General features: G+C 38.9%; 1 protein-coding gene across 1 annotated transcript; it reads right to left on the reverse strand.

Annotated features, from left to right (window-relative positions):
* Positions 1–7,940: 7,940 nt before the first annotated feature.
* LOC125898781 (P2R1A-PPP2R2A-interacting phosphatase regulator 1) lies at positions 7,941–21,162 on the reverse strand. The gene is made up of 9 exons (XM_049592725.1): positions 20,383–21,162; positions 17,704–17,788; positions 17,556–17,612; positions 15,387–15,433; positions 15,252–15,309; positions 14,851–14,915; positions 14,711–14,766; positions 11,955–12,039; positions 7,941–11,867 (listed from the first exon to the last, which is right to left on the reverse strand). The coding sequence occupies exons 1-9, from the start codon at positions 20,481–20,483 to the stop codon at positions 11,744–11,746; spliced, it is 678 nt and encodes a 225-aa protein (XP_049448682.1). The 5' UTR covers positions 20,484–21,162; the 3' UTR covers positions 7,941–11,743.
* Between the last annotated feature and the right edge of the window lie 1,841 nt (positions 21,163–23,003).

Raw genomic sequence — 23,003 nt, forward strand, 5'->3', positions numbered from 1 at the left:
CCCTCAGTTTGTCTTTTCTTGTTTTTGTTGAATGATGTGTTTTATTTCCTGTTTTGGGGTCGAGGTGTTTTGAAGTCTTTTTAAATCAGCTGCTGCCCTCTAGTGGTAAAAACACACAGCTGCAAAATATCACATAGTTAAACATTTCATCTTAAATGTTATTTGGATGATGCAATTTCTGCAAAAGCTGAAACTGAAAGGATTTCCTGATTAATCAGGAATTCAAAATCTGTTTTAATTATATGAATGTAACACGTTAATTACAATAATTATATTTATATTAATCACATTATTGTCTCAGTTGATTAGTTCCAAAAGTGCAAATTTACATATTCACGTCTTGTTTTGTTCAAAACACAAAGATGTTTAGTTTTCTATCACAAAAATGCTACTACTGTAATATAAAATAAAAAAAGACAAAAATTCATTTAGAATTCTAAAGTGAAATTGTTGCTGATTAGTTTTCTGCTAATCAGCTGAGTTATTAACTGAATTGTTAGTTTCAGCTTCGGGGAAAAACTGATACCGCAGCCTGTTGTCCAGTCATAGTCATAAAATCACAAATCATAAAGGTCCTAAAACATTTTAAGAAAAAAATCTTACTATAGTTGGTAATAAAATGTCATTGACAATAATGAAAAAACGTCGTAGCATAGCATGTCGTCCAAAATCATGAAAAAACGTCATAGCATAGCATGTCGTCCAAAATCGTGAAAAAAGTCGTAGCATAGCATGTCGTCCAAAATCATGAAAAAAAGTCATAGTATAGCATGTCGTCAAAAATCATGAAAAAAAGTCGTAGTATAGCATGTCGTCAAAAATCATGAAAAAAAATAGCAGTATAGCATGTCGTCCAAAATCATGAAAAAACGTCATAGTATAGCATGTCGTCAAAAATCGTGAAAAAAAGTCGTAGCATAGCATGTCGTCCAAAATCATGAAAAAACGTCATAGTATAGCATGTCGTCAAAAATCATGAAAAAAAGTCGTAGTATAGCATGTCGTCAAAAATCATGAAAAAAAATAGCAGTATAGCATGTCGTCCAAAATCATGAAAAAACGTCATAGTATAGCATGTCGTCAAAAATCGTGAAAAAAAGTCGTAGCATAGCATGTCGTCCAAAATCATGAAAAAAGTCATAGTATAGCATGTCGTCCAAAATCATGAAAAAACGTCATAGTATCGTATGTCGTCAAAAATCATGAAAAAAGTCATAGTATGGTATGTCGTCCAAAATCATGAAAAAACGTCATAGTATGGTATGTCGTCCAAAATCATGAAAAAAAAGTAATAGTATACCATGGTGTTAAAAACCACGGAAAATAAAACGTCATAGTAACGTATATTGTCAAAAATCGTTAAAAAACGTTATAGTATAGCACATTGTCAGAATCTATGTATATGTTGTCAAAAACTATGAAAAAATGTCACAGTATAACAAGTCGCCTACAACTATGTGTAGTGGCTATTTTTAGTCTGCACTGTTTTCGTCTTTGTCTTAATTCACTTCTATAAATAACCACTTAGAGACGACAGGAGACGACTTTTATGCGTTGAGTTGGCTTGGCAGCAACGCCAACATCTTAACAGTAGAACAACTGTGTTGCTTCACTGACCTAATTCATTTTCTTCAAACAATACATTTACAGCAAGGCTTCACTTCCTGTTCATTGCATGTGTACGGTAGCTGCACAGGACCAATATAAAGATTCACAGATGTCAAACATACAGAAATTAAGTAACCTTACATGTTTATCAATCTCTTCAACATTACAGTAAAACATATTTCTCTCTGTAATAACAAGTCATACCATTTAACAATAAAATAAACTTATCACTGACAAATGGCGCTTACACTATGAAAAAACGTCATGCTAAAACATGTTGTCAGAAACTGAAAAAACATCATAGTATAGCATGTCGTCAAAAATCTTAAAAAAAAACGTCATAGTACTTCATCAACTTAACATTAATGAAGAAACGTCATAGTTTAGCATCAAATATCAAATATCACCAAGAAAATTCGTAGTCGTAGTATTTCGTCAAAAGTCATGAAAAAATGTCATAGTACAGCATGTCAAAAAAATTCATTAAAAAGTCATAGTAAAGTTTGTCATTGATTTTCATAAATAAAACTCTGTACTCTAAACTCATATTATATTATATTATATTATATTATATTATATTATATTATATTATATTATATGTGCTGGAGCTGGATGCTTTGCTTGGCCTGCTGCCCCTGTGACCCGGCCTCAGGTGAGCAGAAGAAAACAGATGGATGGACATTTCAGAACAAAAGAGAGAGCCAAAATACATTTTCTGATATGATACACATTTCTTTTATTGAGAGTTTTCATATACAATATAATATTTATATATATTTATAGAGTGTAGATGAATTGTTTTCACTAGATCTAAAAAGTCATTCTGCATCATTTTTACAGCCACGAGCTCCTCAGGAGAGAATGAACACTTGAATATAGACTTTTATTTTACAGTTGCATAAAAATACATCATCTCAATCGTCTTATGTAGAGAATTTGTCCAAAAGCAAAAAGAACAGAAAGAACAAACTATTTACATTTTTGAAAATACTTGTGTGAATGTTTTCAACAATGTGCTTTTAGTTCCCTTTATCATGTCGATTAAAACTCTAGCAGCCCTTTTTTTAAAAGTCGTATCTCACTCTGCTGGATCGGCGTCATTTTTCAGCACGACATTTGACCTGAAAATAAAGCTGCTGGTGTCGCGCTGCATCAGAGTCAAATTACATGATGGCTTTTCTGCTTACAAGGGTAAACACTAAAAAACATTAATTTCTTTTTCTTTCTTTTTTTTGTTTGCTTCACAAACATATAAATTTAAAGTGCTTTAAGTTTTCATTTGGGGAAATTTATTCATTTTCTAGCAAAGAGTTTGACAATAAAGGTAAATATCACCCTCAGCTTTGTCTGGCAGGCAAATAAGCTACAGTCCGCAGCTGCTTCACTTAGCTTAGCATCACAACTGGTACAGGACAGTTGACTTTGTAGAGCAGTCTGTAAATATAAAGTTTAATTCTTAGGAGTTTCGTAAACAGTAAGACAGGGCAAAAGTGTTGTATTTTCTTTTCTCTTTTTTGTTGTTGTTTACATGACCACAACAATTATGAATCATTTTCTTTTTTCTTCTTTTTGTAACCTTGACTTCTTTAAAAAGATATTTTGAAGCACACTTTTACATTAAGATCATGAAATCACTTCTTTTTGTGATTGTGAGAAAACAAAATAAAAAACAAAAAAACAATGTTGGCCCTTGAGTTAGAATTATTTTTCCAGAGCTTTTAACCAGGTAAACTACGGGTCACAGCAAGGGTCAGTTTCAGTGCTGAGAAATCACTGTGATTTGCCAGAGTGAAATATCGCTTTAATACTGAAAAACACTGAGGGGTTACTCGCTACATACTCAAACGTCTCTCTCAGTGATGACAAACACAAACAGAGAGAATGACCCTCCCACACTTCATTATTTCAATTATTAAAGTATGAATGACATCATCAAGAAAAAAACACAAACTTAAGAACGTCCAGATCCTGATGAAACATCGACCAACACAAAGATTCAACTTGTATCATATTATATGCAAGAAGCTAAAAATAAAACAGGCTTCTGAAATTTATTGATATATATTTTAGGGGTGAAGTTGTTGTCAAGAGTCAGAAAGTGTCAACAAAGCAAAAATCATCTCAGTTTGTCATCAAAAATTAAAAGACGATACATTTCTAGCGTGATGAGAGGGTTTCCCCTTATTTTTAAACTGGTGGTGTCGGAGGAAAAGTCAAGTTGTAACTCAAGCTTTATGGTTACAGATATTATGAATATGCGAAAACAATGTAATCCCACTAAATGTTATTGAGACCTTCAGCTCGGTCTTTGAAATGTCAGTGATCAAAGTTCCTCAAAGCCTGAGTGGAGGTATTAATACATCCCAAACTCTAATATATTAAGTTCACAATTACAGGAGACAGAAAAACAGCAAATACTGACTTTTGAAAAGCTGAAATAAACACCCTTGGTGATTTTTTTGCTCTCTTTTTTTTTTTTTTTTTTGCTTTAAAACATTTTTTTGCTTTAAAATTGAAATTACTACAATTAAAATATGATTATTAGAAAATTGTTGCTAAAAAAAAAAATCTGTCTGTTGATTAATAGCTTATCATTTCTACTGTAATCGGACCGTGACATGTGACTGAAAACTGGGGAAAAAGCTTGTAAGTGGACCTTAAGAATTAGTTTGTCAAATTAATTTAGGTGATAATTTAGACACTGTCTTTTTTACAATAGTTTGTCCACCAGAGGGCGCTGACAAGTTACGGGTCACACAGTTGGTGCATGTTGGTCACAATCCCTTAAGAAACAATGTAATTCATACAGTGGCTGTTTTGGATATCTCATGCTGTGTCTCAGTTCACGTTCTTCAAACCTGTTCTGAAAACGTGAAAGTTTCAGAGTCTGTGTGTAAACATAAACGACATAATGTGAGGTTGTATTTATTTTAAAATGTGGAACAATTTCAAAAGCAAAGTACGGACTTGGTGTGCAAAGGCTTTTACATTTGCTATTTTGAGTGCGTAAGTATGTTCACACTGACACGTATGACAAAATGCAGTGCGCTATGGGTAACAGTCAAAAAAGCTCTTGTTTATGCTCAACGTAAGACAAGCAGATAGGAGGAACCTTCTGTTTGTACTCTGCGTTCATTTTATGTGTTTATGCAAGTTTTCTGAAAGCTTACTAATACTGATGAATCAGAGCAGTAGCACCGGAGATCATGGGGGCAATGTAGCGTAGTTCAAGCAAAAGACAACCGTAGGAGATGATGGAGACGTTCAAAAAATGGCGGGGTCAACGAATCAATAATATAGCGAAAGTAATTCTCCATCCACATGTTGGGAACATGTTGGGATGTAAATAATGGCCACACAGACCACCAGTGTCCACAACACTGCCTCCGTTTACAGGTACAATATTACAATCTCCTCCACCGTTGCCTCATTTCTTGTTGTGGGGAAATTTTGACTCCACCCTCTAGTGCCATCTATTGGCTGTATCTATGCCAACATGAGGATGCATGGAAGTATGATGGTCACCATCTTGGCTACGTAGCAGAAGGGGCGGGACTACCAAACTTGTGAAAATGGCGACTGAGGAAGTTGCAGCAGTCATTACGATGAATAAAGAAATAAGCCAGAAGTCATTTTGGCAGGCAACAATCACCGTGAAATCTTGTAGGTAACGCTCCATCCACTTGCATTTTGCCATTAAGAAGAGGAAGAAGAGACGGTCAAATGTTACGTTCATAAATTCCAGCAAGTGCACAACATTTGCGTGATTTAGGACGACACCAACCTGTCGAAATTAACACACTTGACGAGAAAGTACACAGTGCGCAAAGTGTACTTCATTAAATCTGAATTGAGACACAGCATCAGATCCTGCCTGTCAGGCTCAGCTAACATTAGCATGCAGGCAAGACTGTAGAGCATAGCTATAGTTAGCATTCATGCTAATACCTTATGATTGTCATGTAAAATTTAGCACGTTAGTAGTCACTGACTTGGCTACAGCTTTGTCACGACTATCGTTAGCATGCTAATATACTAACATTTTTATTGTTTTATGCTTACTGTTAGCGTTTACCAAGTTACAATGACTTTTACACGGCAAGACAAAAACAAAAGGAAAAAAAAAGAGGAAAAATTGTACAAAGGGCATAAACTGACAGCAGAGGGGCCCGGAAGTCCCGAGAGATTTTTTTTTTTTTTTTTCTAATCGTGTGCGCACAAGATAATATTAACTTGCACAAAATCATAACTTGACCAGATGAAAAAAAAAAAATCACCTGTCGGGACTCTCAGGACTCCGTATAATAGAGTTTAATGTAAAGCAGTGAGTTAAACAAACCTCCGATCACACTGGAAATATACGTCAAAAATTGGACTTACAATGATTTGAACCTGGAGACATTTCCGGAAGTTGACTGGATGCTTTAAACGTTGTAAAGCAAAGAAAACCAAGAGAGGAAATCCATTAAGGACATAAAGGTGAGAATGAGACAAAAACACATCAGTGAATACTGTTCTAATAATGTAAGACTTTATCTTACTGTTTCATTTAAAGAATTTTTGGCGTAAAAACATTCTCTGAAGCAGAAATTCGTACGAGAGTCCACATCACATGTTGATCCAGCTACATATAAACAGTTTGTCTCTTCATACAGTATGGGACAACGGTGAATGTGCAAAGTTAAAAATAATAAACAGAAAATTATCTTAAAGCTAGTTTTTGTCTGTACAGCTAAATGAATTTGGCAGCGTGTTGTTACCTCTGAGATAAGTCTATCCTGCTTCTCGACACTTTAACGTCTGTATGTGATTTGGGATGAATCACTCCGTACAGGTTTTGTTGATTCTAAAAATAAATTAGAACCAAAACCTGTTGATTTTTTTCCCCATAATCATACAAAAAAAGTGATTTAGAATTGCAAATTTTCTTTTTTTTGTATCTGTACAAAAAAAAATTTGAAGGAATTTTTGAAAATTCTCAAATGTTGATGGTTAAATAGCTAAATACAAACTGGTATGGCCAATATGCTAATTAGACGAGGCTAATACATGATAATTATCACTGAAATATTTTGACATTGATGTTTTACGATATTCAAATATTCAAAATGATGCTGAAAAGGTGACATTTTGTTCAATGTTTTTGCGCTTTTTAGACCAAAATCCTAGAAAGTAAATATTTTTAAGCATATCGTGGTTAAATTTAGTTATGTTGATTCATTTAATGAATCTAATGAAATTTTTTTTTTTTTTTTTTTGATCACGAGAATTTGAAATATCGAATTACTGCCCAAAACTGCACAAAACAAACCAAACAACAAAAATGATACAATACGAAATCAAAGCATTATTGAACCTGGTTGGAGTTAACATATTGAACCTCAATATTTTTGGGGCCACAACCAAAATGTTTCTGTAACATCGGATATCGAAAACTATCAAATTCCAAAACATCACATTCATAATCGCATTTATTATTCTTTTGTCAAATAGTTAATGATTTAAATCAATATTTGGTCCATTTTAAAAATTATTCTATGTCTACTTGTTATTAAGCATTTCAACAGCTTTGGCTTATTGTGCTTAATAAAAGGGTTTCTTGAAAAATAAATGTAAAAAAATGGCATGCTTTCTCAAAGTCAGAGATTTAAAAATTGTTTCGGTATCTTTGGCACCAGTACCACAGATTATCAAATGATACTGAGCCTTAACAGTAACCCACTTCTGCTGAGTTTCTGTTATCTCAAGGAGTTGATGTTGTTTTCTAAACAAACTGAACTGAGCACAAAGTCCAAACTACAACTGACCCAAACTCTTCTAGAATTATTTTCAACTGCTGAGTGCATTTCTCTGAAACAGGATAGACTCACAGAGGCGGTTATAAGTCAAGAAATAAAGCGAGAAAAAGCAAAAGTCAACAGCATTTCTTACATGACGATAAGTCACCGATCATGTAACACAATATAAAGATTAAGGTGGTCTAAACTAGTTCTGTGCAAAGTTGTGACAACGAAAAATATGTCAAATGCGTCACAAAGAAAAAGATTTGGAATTTCTGTTTGTTGGAGCAGCTGAATGAGCAGCGAGGGGGGAAAGACACTTCTATAAAAACAGCTTATAGAGACTATACGTACAAACACATCTCACAGGTGTCAGGTGATTATAAAATCTCTCAGATCCGATGTTTAAATCGACACACGTGAGAAAAAAAACAACCTCCGACGACTATGACGACATGTTCAGGCACAACGATGAGTGATAGTACAAAACTGTACAATACTGTGCAAGTGCAAAAGTTGGAAGCAGAACTGCAGCTCGTGTCTGTAACCCTCACCTCTGACCTCTGACCTCCGACCCCTGTGGTGAGATGGCTACATCTGTGACTTAACAAAGTCACATTCTTGTGCACTTGTATTGAATCATTACAATAATTGCAGACTAAGACAAAACAAAAATCAGAATCACATTAATAAAACTGTCAAAATCCACATTAATGAATTATCATTAAAGTCACGTTTTCAAATTATCAACGATGTCTGTGCAAACCTAGTGACTAATGTGGGGACGACTCTGATGGTTATGGAGCCTCTAAGAGGAAACCTGCTGTTTGGCACCAGATTGTTTCTACTCAGCACTGAGTTGGTTTTAAAGGGCGCGAGTCCTAAATCACTTTGATGAGTCCCAGATAGTTTATAGTGAGCACCAGGTAGATTACGGTGAGTGCCAGATTGTTTATGAGGATTGTCAGATAGTTTACGGTGAGTGCCAGATAATTTCTACTGAGCACCGGATAGTTTAAATTGAGCGCCAGATAGTTTGAGTGCAAGGAAGTTTATGGTGCACAAGAAGGAGCACAAGAAAAGTTTCGATGAGTGCCAGACAGTTTCTATGGAGCATCAAATAGATTACAATGAGTGCCACATAATTTCAGTGAGTGTCAGATAGTTTACGATGAGCGCCAGATAGTTTCTACTGACCTCTCCGTAGTTTACGGTGGGTGCCAGATAATTTCAATGAGTGCAAGATAGTTTCTGTTGAGCTCCAAACAATTTCTGCTGAACGCTACATAGTTCACGGTGAGTGCTATTTAATCTTTAGCGTGCGCCATGTAATTTATGTTGAGCGCCAGATAGTTTACGGTGATCACAAGAAACTTGATCATGTCCTCTTAGGGGCTCCACAGATTTTGGAATGAAACCATTAGAATATTAACAGGATTATCTGCGGCTGGGGGCAGTATGGTCGACATGACTGTCACAATATTCGTACAGATACTTCCTGATGATGGTTTATCACACAACGTGGCAAATATGTGCAAAATCACATCAAATAAACTGATGTCAAAGAATGAACTGATGTGCATCAAATTAGTTTGTGTGAACAATAACAGAATTTCCTATCGTCACGATATGATTCAATTGAAAACTCATGATACTGAGTTATTGCCCAACCCTGGGATTAAAACTGATGTATTCTTAAAGCAGACTTAGTACAAGTCTGCTTTAAGTCCAAAGTAAAAAGTAAGAATCCAGAGCCGTTAACGAGAGCCGAGATTGGTCCGTGTCTTAAAAAATCAACTGTTGTAACACTGGTTCAAAAAAACCACCACCTCAAAACAAGTTTGATAGATTCGTCAGAAAGAAAACGCAGAGGAAGTCAAAATGATTAGTGACCCTTTTTTTTTAAACAGTAAGTGATAAAGATTTTCTGGGGATTGAACCAATCAGATGACCTTCACGAACACAATGTGGCTGATTTCAAGTAGAGAAGACTAAAGCCGGTCAGAGAGCAAACTTAGAGGGAAATGAAAGAAGTCAAAGTATAAATGCACCTTTACGAGGGAAGAGCATGGTCGCTTCCTGCAGATTCAATATGTACAATCAAACCATGCAGGCTGAAGAAAAGTGAGCACATATCAGCTGCTCCGACTGTCAATATTCACATATAGATACACTATTAACAAACAGACCACAAGTTCTTCACACTTCTACTGACCGGGAACCAGTTTCTAAAACCAGTTTCTCACCCCGGGAGAAAAAGACGTCCTACAGTCTGTCAACCGTCAGCCCAAGTTTGACAAACTGTCGACAAACAAAATAAGTCTTTTAAGTTTTCTCTGGTAAAACCAGAAAGCTTCGGTCAGGGTGACTCAGCCGTGACACAAAAACTAAAACTTTCTTTAAAACACAAAAATCTTAGGCTTCGATGACTGAAACTTTTGTTCAGTGGCTGAATTTGACTCAGGTGTAGCAAGTCAGGGGTGAAAAATACCCGACAAAAATTCTCAACAACTAGCAGTTTTGGCCTTGCAAAAAGCTATACCCCGTTCAGAGGGTTGCTGGGACAAAGACTGTTTTTGGATATTCAGGTTTTTCTTTATTTTGTAATTTCTCTAGCTGACTGAAGATGCAAACTATCTTCAGCAGATCAGCTGAATAAAATTATATAAAATTTGATAAAAATCCTAAAATGCGCTATTCAGTCCCTCCAGGATTTCACAGGCAGTTTTGAGGGCTGGAGCCTATCCCAGCTGACACTGGGTGAGAGGCAGGGTTCACCCTGGACAGGTCACCAGACTATCACAGGACTGACACATAGAGACAGACAACCATTCACGCTCACATTCACACCTACGGACAATTTAGAGTTACCAATTAACCTGCATGTCTTTGGACTGTGGGAGGAAGCCGGAGCACCTGGAGGAAACCCACGCTGACACAGGGAGAACATGCAAACTCCGCACAGAAGGGCTATTAACGTTTGCGGTTAAGTTGCCTCGATGGGACAAAACTGCAGGGCTGCGCAGAATTCACGAGGTCTGGCTGAATTTGCGTTTACTGTTGCAACCTCCTGGAGGGACTAACTTTGCGTAGTGCGTAACCCTGGTTCGCTGATTTGTTTAAGTGCTGGGAGAGTCCAGATGTTACTCCACAGACCCATCAGTTATGAGTACTCATGACTTCATCTTCAAGACCGTGCCTAAATAAATCATGTGATTCCTATATTGTCCTCATAAATTACATGACTTCCAACAAGTGCGACTCCAGGACAATAAGCAGAGGACCGGCTGAAGGTTCTCTGTGTGGTTCAGTTCCTGTAGGTGTCGACTGTATCACTGTGGGTGGAACGAAATGTTCCTGAAGAACTTCGACTCCTTTAGAGAGAGACGATTGTGATCAACAGTCTGAGAACATTTAGTCATCACCCGCAATTACATCTTGATTAAAACTCAAGATCCTATTAGAACTTCTTCAGAATAACTGATCAGAGAAGATCTGGAGCTTCACTAACAGCATCGACTGATTGGTCTGATTAGAGCTGCATCCTCCAATGGGAAGTCATCCCATGTAAGGCTCCGACTCTTTTGACGTCTGCAGAACAAATCTGAAGAATGAAGCTGAGGAACGAGAGACGTCTTCAGGCAGAGACGTTTAGGTGCTTTGTTCTTTTATCCTTGAATCAGCACAACTTGTATAACATCAACTCCTCTCTGTAACCAATCAGGATCAGCTGCTTGGTCCACAGGACACATTGAGATTGGGGAGGTGTGTCTGTTGCTCATCTGCTCCCCACAACACCAACAACACAACTCTTTTCTTTTAGTGAGCACAATCGATTCCATTCTGACGACACAACCAGTGTGTCCTCAGTTTCCCAAACGTTTTCCGTGGTCTCCCGATGGTGCTGCTAATGAATCCTTTGTTTATCCTTTAACATGAGAGTGAGGAGTTTGAACCTCAAGGCCACGCCCTCTGATGGGGGTGGAGCCGCACACATGACACAGCATATATGTCCTTCTGCCTGATGCTTGAAAGCTTGAGTGATGCTGTGTGATGACCGACCAACAAAAAAGTCTGAAGCTTCACGGATGCAAAAGAAATATCCTGAACTGAAGAGCAGGCTGAACTAAAGGTGATCTTCACCTCCAAATGTGTCACATCTTCACTTCCTGTGATTTGTCTGTCCATTAGGGAGGCGGGGCTTACAGTGATGCTGGCAGATGATTGGAACCAAAATAAGGTGCGAAGGGGTCGATGTTCCTCCAGGTGTTTGAGGGTCTCTGGAGCTGCTGGTGGTCGGTCTGATCCCACAGTGACAGGGTCAGCACTCTGGGTGAGCAGGGGGGAGGAGGGTTTTAGTGTCCGGGGTGCTGGTGGGAGGTGAAGGGGGTGAAGGAAGGGGGAGGAGACAGAGACAGAGGGCTGGACTGAGGACTGACGCCTCCTGCAGGAGGAGAGTCTTCCGCTGACTGTGAGACACTGAGGAGGGAGACAGAAGAGGAAGCTTTATTTGTTATTTAAACTTTCATACTGTTACGACTGACATGTGCTCAACATGATCCTCACCTGACAGTGTAGCTGCTGCGGTGGGCGGGATCTGTCACCCCGGCAACAAAAAGCTTCTTTGGGGGTCCGTCAGACTCCACCCCTCCTGAGAGACAAAAAGGTTCACAAATGTACATATATAAAAATCTAAAATCCCCGCCCAGTGGTTGTATGACTCCGCCCACCAGCCCACCCTGTGGTTGTATGACTCCGCCCACCAGTCCACCCTGTGGTTGTATGACTCCGCCCACCAGTCCACCCTGTGGTTGTATGACTCCGCCCACCAGCCCACCCTGTGGTTATATGACTCCGCCCACCAGTCCACCCTGTGGTTGTATGACTCCGCCCACCAGTCCACCCTGTGGTTGTATGACTCCGCCCACCAGTCCACCCTGTGGTTGTATGACTCCGCCCACCAGTCCACCCTGTGGTTGTATGACTCCTCCCACCAGTCCACCCTGTGGTTGTATGACTCCGCCCACCAGCCCACCCTGTGGTTGTATGACTCCGCCCACCAGTCCACCCTGTGGTTATATGACTCCGCCCACCAGTCCACCCTGTGGTTATATGACTCCGCCCACCAGTCCACCCTGTGGTTGGATGACTCCGCCCGCCAGTCCACCCTGTGGTTGTATGACTCCGCCCACCACCCCACCCTGTGGTTGTATGACTCCGCCCACCAGTCCACCCTGTGGTTGTATGACTCCGCCCGCCAGTCCACTCTGTGGTTGTATGACTCCGCCCGCCAGCCCACCCTGTGGTTGTATGACTCCGCCCGCCAGTCCACTCTGTGGTTGTATGACTCCGCCCGCCAGCCCACCCTGTGGTTGTATGACTCCGCCCACCAGTCCACCCTGTGGTTGTATGACTCCGCCCACCAGTCCACCCTGTGGTTGTATGACTCCGCCCACCAGCCCACCCTGTGGTTGTATGACTCCGCCCACCAGTCCACCCTGTGGTTGTATGACTCCGCCCACCAGCCCACCCTGTGGTTATGACTCCGCCCACAGTCCACTCTGTGGTTATATGACTCCGCCCACCAGTCCATCCTGTGGTTGTATGACTCCGCCCACCACTCCACCCTGTGGTTATATGACTCCGCCCACCAGTCCACAGTCAAGCTGACCTTTGACTTTTGACCTTCAGTATTTTATCCTGTTAGACATTTGTGTCAAGTTTGGTCAGAATTGGTGAAAGAATTCTCGAGTTATGGTCAAAAACACATTTTGTGATGTCACACTGACCTTTGACCTTCACCACCAAATTCTTATCAGTTCATCCTTGAGTTCAAGTGCATGTTTAAGGAAGTTCCCTTAAGGTGTTCTTGAGATATCATATTCATGATGCTGAGACAGACAAGGTCACAGTGACCTTTACCTTTGACCTATGGCCACCAAAATCTTATCAGTTCATCGCTGAGTCCATTGACTTGAGGCGTTTGTGCCAAATTTGAGGAAATTCCCTCATGGTGTTCTTGACATATCCCGTTCATGATAAACGAGACAGATGAGGTCACGGTGACCTTTACCTTTGACCTATGACCCCCAAGTCTAAACACTTTATCATTTTACTTTACTTTTTACTTTATCAAGTCCATTGAGTTGAGACTTTGTGTCAAATTTGAGGAAATTCCCTCCAGGTATTCTTTAGAAATTTTGTTTTGCGAAAATGGAACAGAAATCAATTCATCACTGAGTCCAAGGGGACGTTTGTGCCAAATCTAGGGAAAAAAAAAAAAAAATCCCTCAAGGTGTTCTTCACAGACAGGGTCACAGTGACCTAACCACTGAGGTATGACCCTAAAATGTAATCAGTTTATTGTTGTGTCTGAATTCACGTTTCTGTCAAATTTGTAGAAATTCTCTCAAGGCATTTATTAGAAATCATGTTAGCGAGAATGAGACGGACACAAGGACACAATGATATTGACCTGTGACTACAAAATTCACAAAATGGCTCATCCTTGAGTCCAAATAAACGTTTGTGCCAAATTAAAAAAATAAAATATAATCCCTTAAGGGATTCTTGAGATATGGCATTCATGATAACAAGACAGACAAGGTCACTGTGACCTTATCTTTCACCTGTGACACCCAAAATCTATCAATATATCACTGCGTCTGAGTGAACGTTTGTGCCAAATTTGAAGAAATTCCCTCAAGATGTTCTTTCGAAATTATGTTTGCAGAAATGAGACAGACGCAAGGTCACAATGATCTTGACCTTTGACGATGAAAATCTAATCAGAACATTGTTGAGTCCGAGTGGCTGTTGCGCCAAATTTGAAAAAAAAAAATTCCCTCAGGTTGTTCTTGAGGTATCACGTGCATGATAACGAAACAGGGGCGTCGGTGGCTTAGTGGATAGAGCAGGTGCCCCATGTACAAGGCTGCTGCTGCAGCAGCCCGGGTTCGACTGCAACCTGTGGCCCTTTGCTGCATATCACTCCCTCTCTCTCTCCCCCTTTCACACTCATCTGTCCTATCGATTAAAGGCTAAAATGCCCCAAAAAATATCTTAAAAAAAAGATAACTAAACAGACGAGTAAACAGTGACCTTTACCTTTGACCTTTGACCACCACAAATTTTTTTAAAAAGTTGGTCGTGACCAAAAACAGAGTCAGAAATTCATCAGGTGGACACAAACACAAAGACTATTTCTCTTTCTCTAACAAGTTCAGCACATGAAGATACAAACTGGTGCCAGAGACGTGTTTACAGTTTGTTTCCATGTGGATTAGACTCAGTAACTGCAGGTGTGAATGTGAAATTATTACCTTTCCTCTTGAGTGGAGTTAACGCAGGCCATCTGACCGTGGCACTGACTGCTGGTCTGTCGGACAGTGAGCACATCATGTATGTCAGTAGACTGATACAGACTGAAGCTTCCAATAAAGACACAATGTGAACAGGGTACCTGAACCTCCTGGTGGGACTCGGGGAGGAGTTGGGTGTGACGCCGCTGTCCTGTGACTGAAACCACTGAAGAAGAAAAGGTGAAAAAACAGCCAGTCAGAACCCTCTAATCTGGATTTCGTTTATTACCACTAACCTGGATTCAGTCAGAACCTCTAGTCTGGATTAAGTCTGATCTGGATTCAGACGATAATCCACATCAGCGACCGACATTATTATTGTAATGTTAAAAAAGTTTCATCTGTGTTTCCTGACATCTCTCCCTCTGATTGGTGGATGAGATTGCTCTGAGTACTACATTACCCATGAGCCTCAGCATTTCAGGTAAACATCCTGACTGACAGGAAGCACCACCTTCAAAATAAGAGCCTGGTCGTTAAAAGCTGGTGTGGAGATGCTCACCACTGACGTGTGGTTGTGCCACTGACTGACTGGAGGAACTGGGATCAGACTGGAAGCACTGGGAGGGAGAGCAGAGACGTTAATCCCACTGTATTAAACTTCAGAGACATGAACGGTGTCGTGTCTGTGACGTACCTGAGTCTCTGCAGACTTCCTCTGAGCGTCATCTCCATGTTCTCCTCCTGCAGAAAACACAAACAGCTCTGACCTTTGACCTTTGACCCTAACACCTGTCCGTCTCCACCGTTAAACCAAACTGCCTCAAATAAAACCAACAAATCTCCACATATCACCTGAAACTCACCGACAGGTTTTTGTTACGACTATTTAAATTTCTGAGTGATTCAAAACAACAAGCCACAAAACATAAAATGTTTACATAAATATAACAAAATAAAGTCCCATGTTACTCACATGAATAGTTATTTGTCATTGTTCAAATTTCAACCATATTTTTATTTTTTTTATTTTAGATTCTTGCAGTTGTTTTCAGCTCGTGGCTGATGGACGCAGTTTCTGCTTTTGGAGCGATTATTTAGTCTTTAATTTTCCAAACAGAATTTCAGATGTTTTAAAACTATTACAGGAACTGCAGACACGTAATTTGAAAAAGATAACGAAGGGACACAAAATGAAATGAATATGTCTTCAGTAACAGAGGCCTCCATATGTTCGATTTGTGGTTCAAACTTTAGATTTTATTTGCAAAATAAAGACTGGAAATATACAGATCCACTCAAATTGGGAGCAGCTCATGTTGAAGAGAGTTTGGATCATTTATGTCACGTTGTGTTTTGGAAATAAATTACATTTAAGGTTATAAGCTGTTCTGTACTTTATTTCTGAAGACAACGTATATTTTAAGGATATATAACGACTCATTTGGGCGCTAACAGATATTGATATATCCATGTATTATAGAAAATTATCCAACTCTCTTCCCTGAATCCTCTGACTGAATATTTACCTCTTTATTGTTTTTATTTATGTTTATATCTCCTTTTATTTATTTTTGTTGTTATCATATTTAGTATTATTTCATTTTATTTTTTTATTATGACTGTGAGTATCTCTGTATCTTTCCATGTATAGAGGGATCTATCTCTGTACAGTGACACTTTTACACTGAAATACTAACTAGGCCTGGGCGGTATGACAAAAATTTTATATCACGGTTTTAAGAAAAAATCATATCGGTTTCACGGTATTTTGCTCAGGTTCAGCCAACTTGACGTGCTGCTGTGTTGTGCTATGGCCTATTCAAGTGCTGGAATTTGTTATTTACCCGACAACGCCTGAACGCAACACACGCTCCGCTCCATTCATTTGGGCTCCACTGACTGCGTACGGAAGCGACACGTAGAGAAGCCAGCGGGGTTGTTTTACTGTTTGCCGAGCCGAGAGGCTGCATGTAGGCTGCATGAAATGTTAAAGCATTTTCCACCTAAGTTATTACATATATTTGAGTTATCTACAAGTTTACTGTACTGTTTGTCATCTACTCGCTTTCAAATGTCCGCCACGGACATTTACACAATGTCACGGATAAACATGGGTAAATGCATGAAAAAAAATCATCACATATCACCTCTGATAATGGTTTATTCATTTAAAAACACATTGTGCTCGTTTAGCACACTATTTCATGTAGTTTTTATCTGCTGGAGGGTCGCGTAGGGGAGCGTAGCGCGACAAAAATAGAAGAGCCGCGTAAAATAGAGAGTTGTTGCGCGGCAGACGGGAGTTGTCGTGCCGCTCCCGTTGCCGGTGGAGCCGCCGATTAACAGACGTGCTGCAGATGTGTCGTGCCGCTCCCGTTGCCGGTGGAGCCGCCGATTAACAGACGTGCTGCAGATGTGTCGTGCCGCTCCCGTTGCCGGTGGAGCCCGGCTGTAACTGTCTCAGACTCAGGACAGGTCGTCTTCGGTCAGGAAAATACGGCCGAGCCGTGCTCTAGTGTGCTCACCTGTGTGTGTGCGCTTTGTCTGTGTGTGTGTGTGTGTGTGTGTGTGTGCGCGCGCGATACAGAGGGCAGAGGAGAATTGCTGCGCACGTTCCGGACGTTATTTGGGCTATTCACCGGTATTGCGGTATATGAAAAATTCATATCGGTACAAACCGGTATACCGCCCAGCCCTAACTCACGTTAAAAAAGAAAACAAACCTAATCAGAGTAAACACAAACAAACAGATGTGTCAGTAAAACTCTGAGTGTCTCTAATGACTGTGAGGACACCACAGAGAGTTGTGATCTGTCGGACTGGCAGAGTGAAAAGAGAAGAAGAAGAAGTGTGACATCCTCACCTGCCTCTTGTGGTCGAGTCTGTCTCCGGTCAGAGAGAAAGGAGAAAGAGGGACGAGCTGAGGAAGAGGAGGAGATGATGGATGAAGGTCAGCAGGTGGTGACGAGCCCACACGTCAAATATATCATCACTGTGAGTCAAACACTGACCTGTGAGGGACAGCTGGGGTTGATGGACACACTGCTGCGTCTGTACCGAGCCGAGGACACCGGACTGAAGACGGTCATCCCATCGCTGAGACAGACACCACCACAACAACAACAACAACAACAACAACAACATGTTTACATTAATTCACTAACATTTAGTTTATTTATATATATATGTGTTTATACAGAGAGACTCTTTAAAGACATGTCGACTTTTCAGCTGTCTGAGCCATCCGCTTGTTCTCTTCACAACAAAAACACACCGCGTCACGTCCTTGTTAATCAATCTGATGGTTAATTACAGACGCCACAGTAACGTGTAGTCTATTGATGGGCATGTGTGTGTGTGTAACTGTATGTTTGTAAATTGAACGTGTTTACAGCCGCCAGGCACTGAATGTCCAAGACAAATTTCCTCCTGGAGGACAATAAAGTTTATTCAGATTCTGATCTTGTGGGAACAAATTATTATCTAGTGCATAAAAGTTAATAGTCTTGTGGGAACAAGTTGTCATTGCAGAACAAGTTATTTTTGTTTGGACAAGTCAATAACTTGTTATTCATCCTGCAGGAACAATTCATTATCTAGTGCGGAAAGTTAAAAGCCTTGTGGGAACAAGTTATTATGTGCACACAAGTCAATAATTAGTTGACTATCTTGTGGGAACAAGGAATGATCTAGTGCGCAAAAATGAATAATCTTGTGGGAACAAGTTAACTTGTTTATCATCTTGTGGGAAAAAGTTGTCATTTTGGCAGCAAGTTATTTTCTTATGAGCACAACTTAATTATTTATTAATCATCTTGTGGGAACAAGTTGTTACACAAGTAAAGAACTTGTTCATCATCATGTAGGAACAAGTTCTCATCTTCTGTGCACAAATTAATAACCTTGTGGGAACAAGTTATTATAATTAATTAATTAACTTGTGCACACACGATGCAAATGTTAGCCCGCTGTCTTGTGCGCACAAAATCACAAACTGCATTTTCGGCGCTTTAGTGGCTCCGTAGAAAACTGTAGATCAATAAGAACCAGAATGATTTGTCGGCAGAATATTTGACACCAAATAAAAACGTTAAATTTATCTGTACAAAAAAATGTAACGGTGTAGCTGAACTGGATCGAGCTGGTTTTATTCACTACTTTAATTAATGTTTTAAAATAAATCATGAGAATTTACAGACTGATCATGTTTCGATTTGAGCCAGTAAAGTAAAAACTAACTCCAGCTGTAGATGTCGTGGAGTCAAAAGGATATTTCCCTCTGAAATATGAAGTACAAACAAAAACTAGCTATTGCACTATTTTTTATTAAGTTAACAAAAGCAGCCACATACATCTAACGTCTTTTAGATTCAGTGTTTAATTGTACATTCAACATTATAATTATTCGTCAATGCGCAGACTTCTTATAAAGCATTGTACTTGTATTATTAATGTTATTATATTATCATACTTTTTCTTCCTGTTCTCATAATTTCTCTACGTCTATATACAGTTTAAAGGCAACTGTATCATGACTCAGTTCCCTCCCAGGGTTCCATGCAGTATTTCAAATTCTGATTTCTGACACAGAATTTCAAAAAATTCTTTTGTGCAAAGGAAAACGGTGGACTGCAGTTATAATTCCACAATTCATTTATTATATTATAACTGAGGATTAGAGACTTAAAGGAACAGTCAATGTTTTTGGAACACTGTACAATAATTGGTGAAATTATTAAACTCTGCAATATTCTTTTCGGTGTCATAATTTATTCTTAGCAACATCTTTCCTGAATGTATATTTAACATATGATGCACACACTATACATATTTGTTATTTCTATTTATATATGTGCGTGTGTATATATATATATATATATATATGTATGTATGTATATATGTATATGTATATAGTATTGTAAATTGCAGCCTCATATATCTTTTTTATCTTTAAAACTATACATACGACTTCAATAGGTTGTAAGGATCATATTTTGTACTTTTTTAGCACACTTAACAGACTAAGCATATGTAAGATATTTTATATTTTCAAATATTTTACAGTGTTACAAATTGTAGTATAATATACTTTTTTTTAATATATATATATTTTTTTTAGATTTTTCTTATTTCCACTAACTCATAATTCTCTACGCGTTACCATTACCACGTTATCACCATTTCCCCCCCGCCGGGGATCAGTAAGGTTTTTCTGATCCTGATTATACCAAATCAGAATCAGAAATACTTTATTGATCCCTGAGGGGAAATTATTTTCGTTACAGGTGCTCCTTGCAAGAGTGGAAAGATAAGTGAAAATATAAGAAATTTATCAAGAGTATTTACAAATATATAGTTCAAATAAACTGGATATATATATGTATGTGTATGTATATATCTATATATATATATGTATATGTATATGTATGTTAACCTAAACAAGATTATTTACACAATATATACACTAACCTAAATAGATAATACATAATTACTTACGTTTAAATATTATTGTCCTACGTGATGCCTGTAGTATTTTAAGTATGCCGAATTAAAGAGTGACTTCTTTACCTAAAATCCATGTGTTACGTCATTGTTAGTAAATGTCTGTGGCGCTCTGTGAACAAGACAAAAATAAATGTGCTGTTTTTAATGGAGTTTGGTGCTGCACATCTAGCTGTAGTACCACTGACCTGACACTGGTGATCATGGGGGCGCTGTTCGATCTGCGGAGTGCCCCGCCTCCTGCCCCGCCAGCTGCGCCTGCGCACTGGTCCACTTCCATCCGTTCCATAACTCGGACCGCAGGCCCGGCGGTGGCAGCGCCGACTGCCGGCCTCCGACCTCTCGACGTCGGCGTCGGGCTCTACTCAAGCCCGGTGGAAGCCCGACCCGCAGGCCTCACGAGCAACAAACCCAGAGCCGCCAAGTCAGCGGGCTGAACACCGAGGCGGTGTCCTCTCTACCGCATTTCCCTCCGAAGGAAACACCTTATCCGTGTCCGGCTGCGGGTCTCACCGTCATCTAAAACCCGCAGCTACGCTTCACTTGCTGCTGTCTCCAACGCAATTTTTATGGCTGCGCAAAAGCGAGATAAAATACGAACCCGGCGCAAAAACACCCGAGACAAAGTTTTGTACGGTCACACAGTCAAAAGTGACCCGGCTGTCCCGGCTCCACCGGGAAACTTTTAATTCGAGTCCGCACAGGTGACGTGACTTTTAGGATTAGCTGTTGAGCTAACTTGGTTTGCAGTAAAAAACCTCCAGTCAGAGATCAGAAAACCGCTAAGCAGCTGCCCGAAACAGTCGCACCCGGGCTGCGCACACAGTCCGCCGGGAGAGTCGGTCACACGGGCCCCCTAACCCACCGAGCAGACGTCCAGAAGAGCCCCGTAATCACGGAAAACCAACACTTTGAAAGATTTTCACAACATAGTCCTTCAGCAAATACACACTGTAGTTCAGCAACTGAGAAACAGCGCCGCCGCCTCGAGCCGGCCGCACAGGGAACTGCAACACAAACACAAGCAGTGAGAAAGTCAAGCAGCAATAATTCACTTTAATTAATTGAGTTTAATTATTTTAGTAAGATAATAAGAATATATAAAACTATTATAATTGCTTAATTTTTAAAAAAAAAATTTTTGTTTTAATTTATTCCTGTGACTGTTTCACCAGCATAAAACTATTATAATTTCTTAATTTATTTTCTAACTATTTGCAATTTGTTTTAATTCTTGTCATTCTTCCAGTTATTTTTTCCTTTTAATTTGTAATTTGTTAAACCTCTTGTCACTGTTTTATCCCTGTAACTCTGCTTTACCAATATAAATGTAAATAAGTAAAAGTGCTTGCTTTTATACAGCAAGAAAGAAAACAGAGGACAAAGTTACTGCGTGAGCCACATAGTTAAAAGTGCACAACTAGCAAAACCGTTAGCATAAAAAAAACTAAAACTATTATAATCAATTGATTTATTTTTAAACTATTAGTTTTTATTTCTTAAAAAAAAAAAGTTTTAAACTGGGCTATAAAGCTGAAAAATGTCCAGAAAAAGGCGACGGCAAAAGACGGCGTTCCTGCACAGTAAAAAGATGCAAAGCTACAGAATGAGTGTTTTATTATACATATAAACTTTTTACTGATAGTAATATGTTCAGACATTATCCCCTTGTAATCACCAATATTTTAATTAGTAACTGTAATTTAATTACAAATATTCTTTAACTGATTACAGTTATATTTATTTTGAATTTTAATTATTCGTAACTAGTTACTCCTCAACGCTGATTATATATCATTATAATTATTTTTCCTATTTATGATTTGTTGTATTAAGATTTAGACATATTTTTTTATTTCTTTGGAATTTGTTCATCCCAAACTGTTTAACGTCTTGCCACTGTTTTATCCCTGAAACACTAGTTTTAGAAAGTGCTAAAAGTAAAATAATGGAAAATATTTGTCTTGTATCGTCTGAGTAATACCTGCATGGAAACTAAATACACAAAAATAATAGTAATTTATGCTGAATGGATATGAAACAATATGGTGTTTCGTATGTTTGTCAAAATAAAAAAAAAATAAAAAAAATCCCATGTATTGTTTTTTTTTTTTTTGCATAAATCAACATCATTATTCCTTGCTTAGAAATATGGACTCATCCATTAATTTCCTGATTTTTTTTTTATCTATTGTTAAATTTATAATTTCACTGTAAAATCTCAGGAGACGATGGAGCTGTCCATCCCAGTCCGTCAGGGTTCAAGATGACTTTTTCAAATGTTTCTTTTAGTCCAATCAGCACTCCAAAAAGGTGCAGATTAAATTTTTGTCAATCGACTTATCAGTTAGTCGACTTACTGTTCATCATCTCTAGATAAGATAAATAAATTGAGTAATGTCTGAAGAGTAGACGTCCCCTCCTGAGAATGAGAACTGACTGAAAATCTTTGGTGCCGATAAGAGCTCTAAAGATATTAAAGGAAATAAACTCACAATAAAGTAAAATAACGTCAGCATAGATGATGTCATGGATCACAGTGATACAGTGAAAACACAAGTTCACTATAAATAAAACTACAAACACACAACAGGAACATTTATAAGAACATGATTCAGTTCTGTGAAGTCACAAACATGTTACAGGAACGTTATAAGAACGTTACGGGGCTGTTATGGGAATGTTGTGGTGTTTTCTTTGTTGTTGTGACACTGAACCGTCTGCTGTTCTCCCAGAATCCCCAAATCCTCCATCTGCTTTGAGTCGTCATCTCCAAAAAATGGTGAAACAGGACACCGGGAGGCTCGGC

The sequence above is a fragment of the Epinephelus fuscoguttatus genome, linkage group LG12 (genome assembly GCF_011397635.1).
Source record: "Epinephelus fuscoguttatus linkage group LG12, E.fuscoguttatus.final_Chr_v1".
NCBI lineage: Eukaryota > Metazoa > Chordata > Actinopteri > Perciformes > Serranidae > Epinephelus > Epinephelus fuscoguttatus.

Bases quoted from the DNA above. Each gene is read 5' to 3' on its own strand.
- LOC125898781 (XM_049592725.1), bottom strand. From the start codon at position 20,483: ATGGAACGGATGGAAGTGGACCAGTGCGCAGGCGCAGCTGGCGGGGCA. The intron at 15,434-17,555 runs GTGAGGATGTCA...TGTTTTCTGCAG, and splicing joins GACTCGACCACAAGAGGCAG to GAGGAGAACATGGAGATGAC. The intron at 14,916-15,251 runs GTGAGCATCTCC...TTTCTTCTTCAG, and splicing joins GGCACAACCACACGTCAGTG to TGGTTTCAGTCACAGGACAG.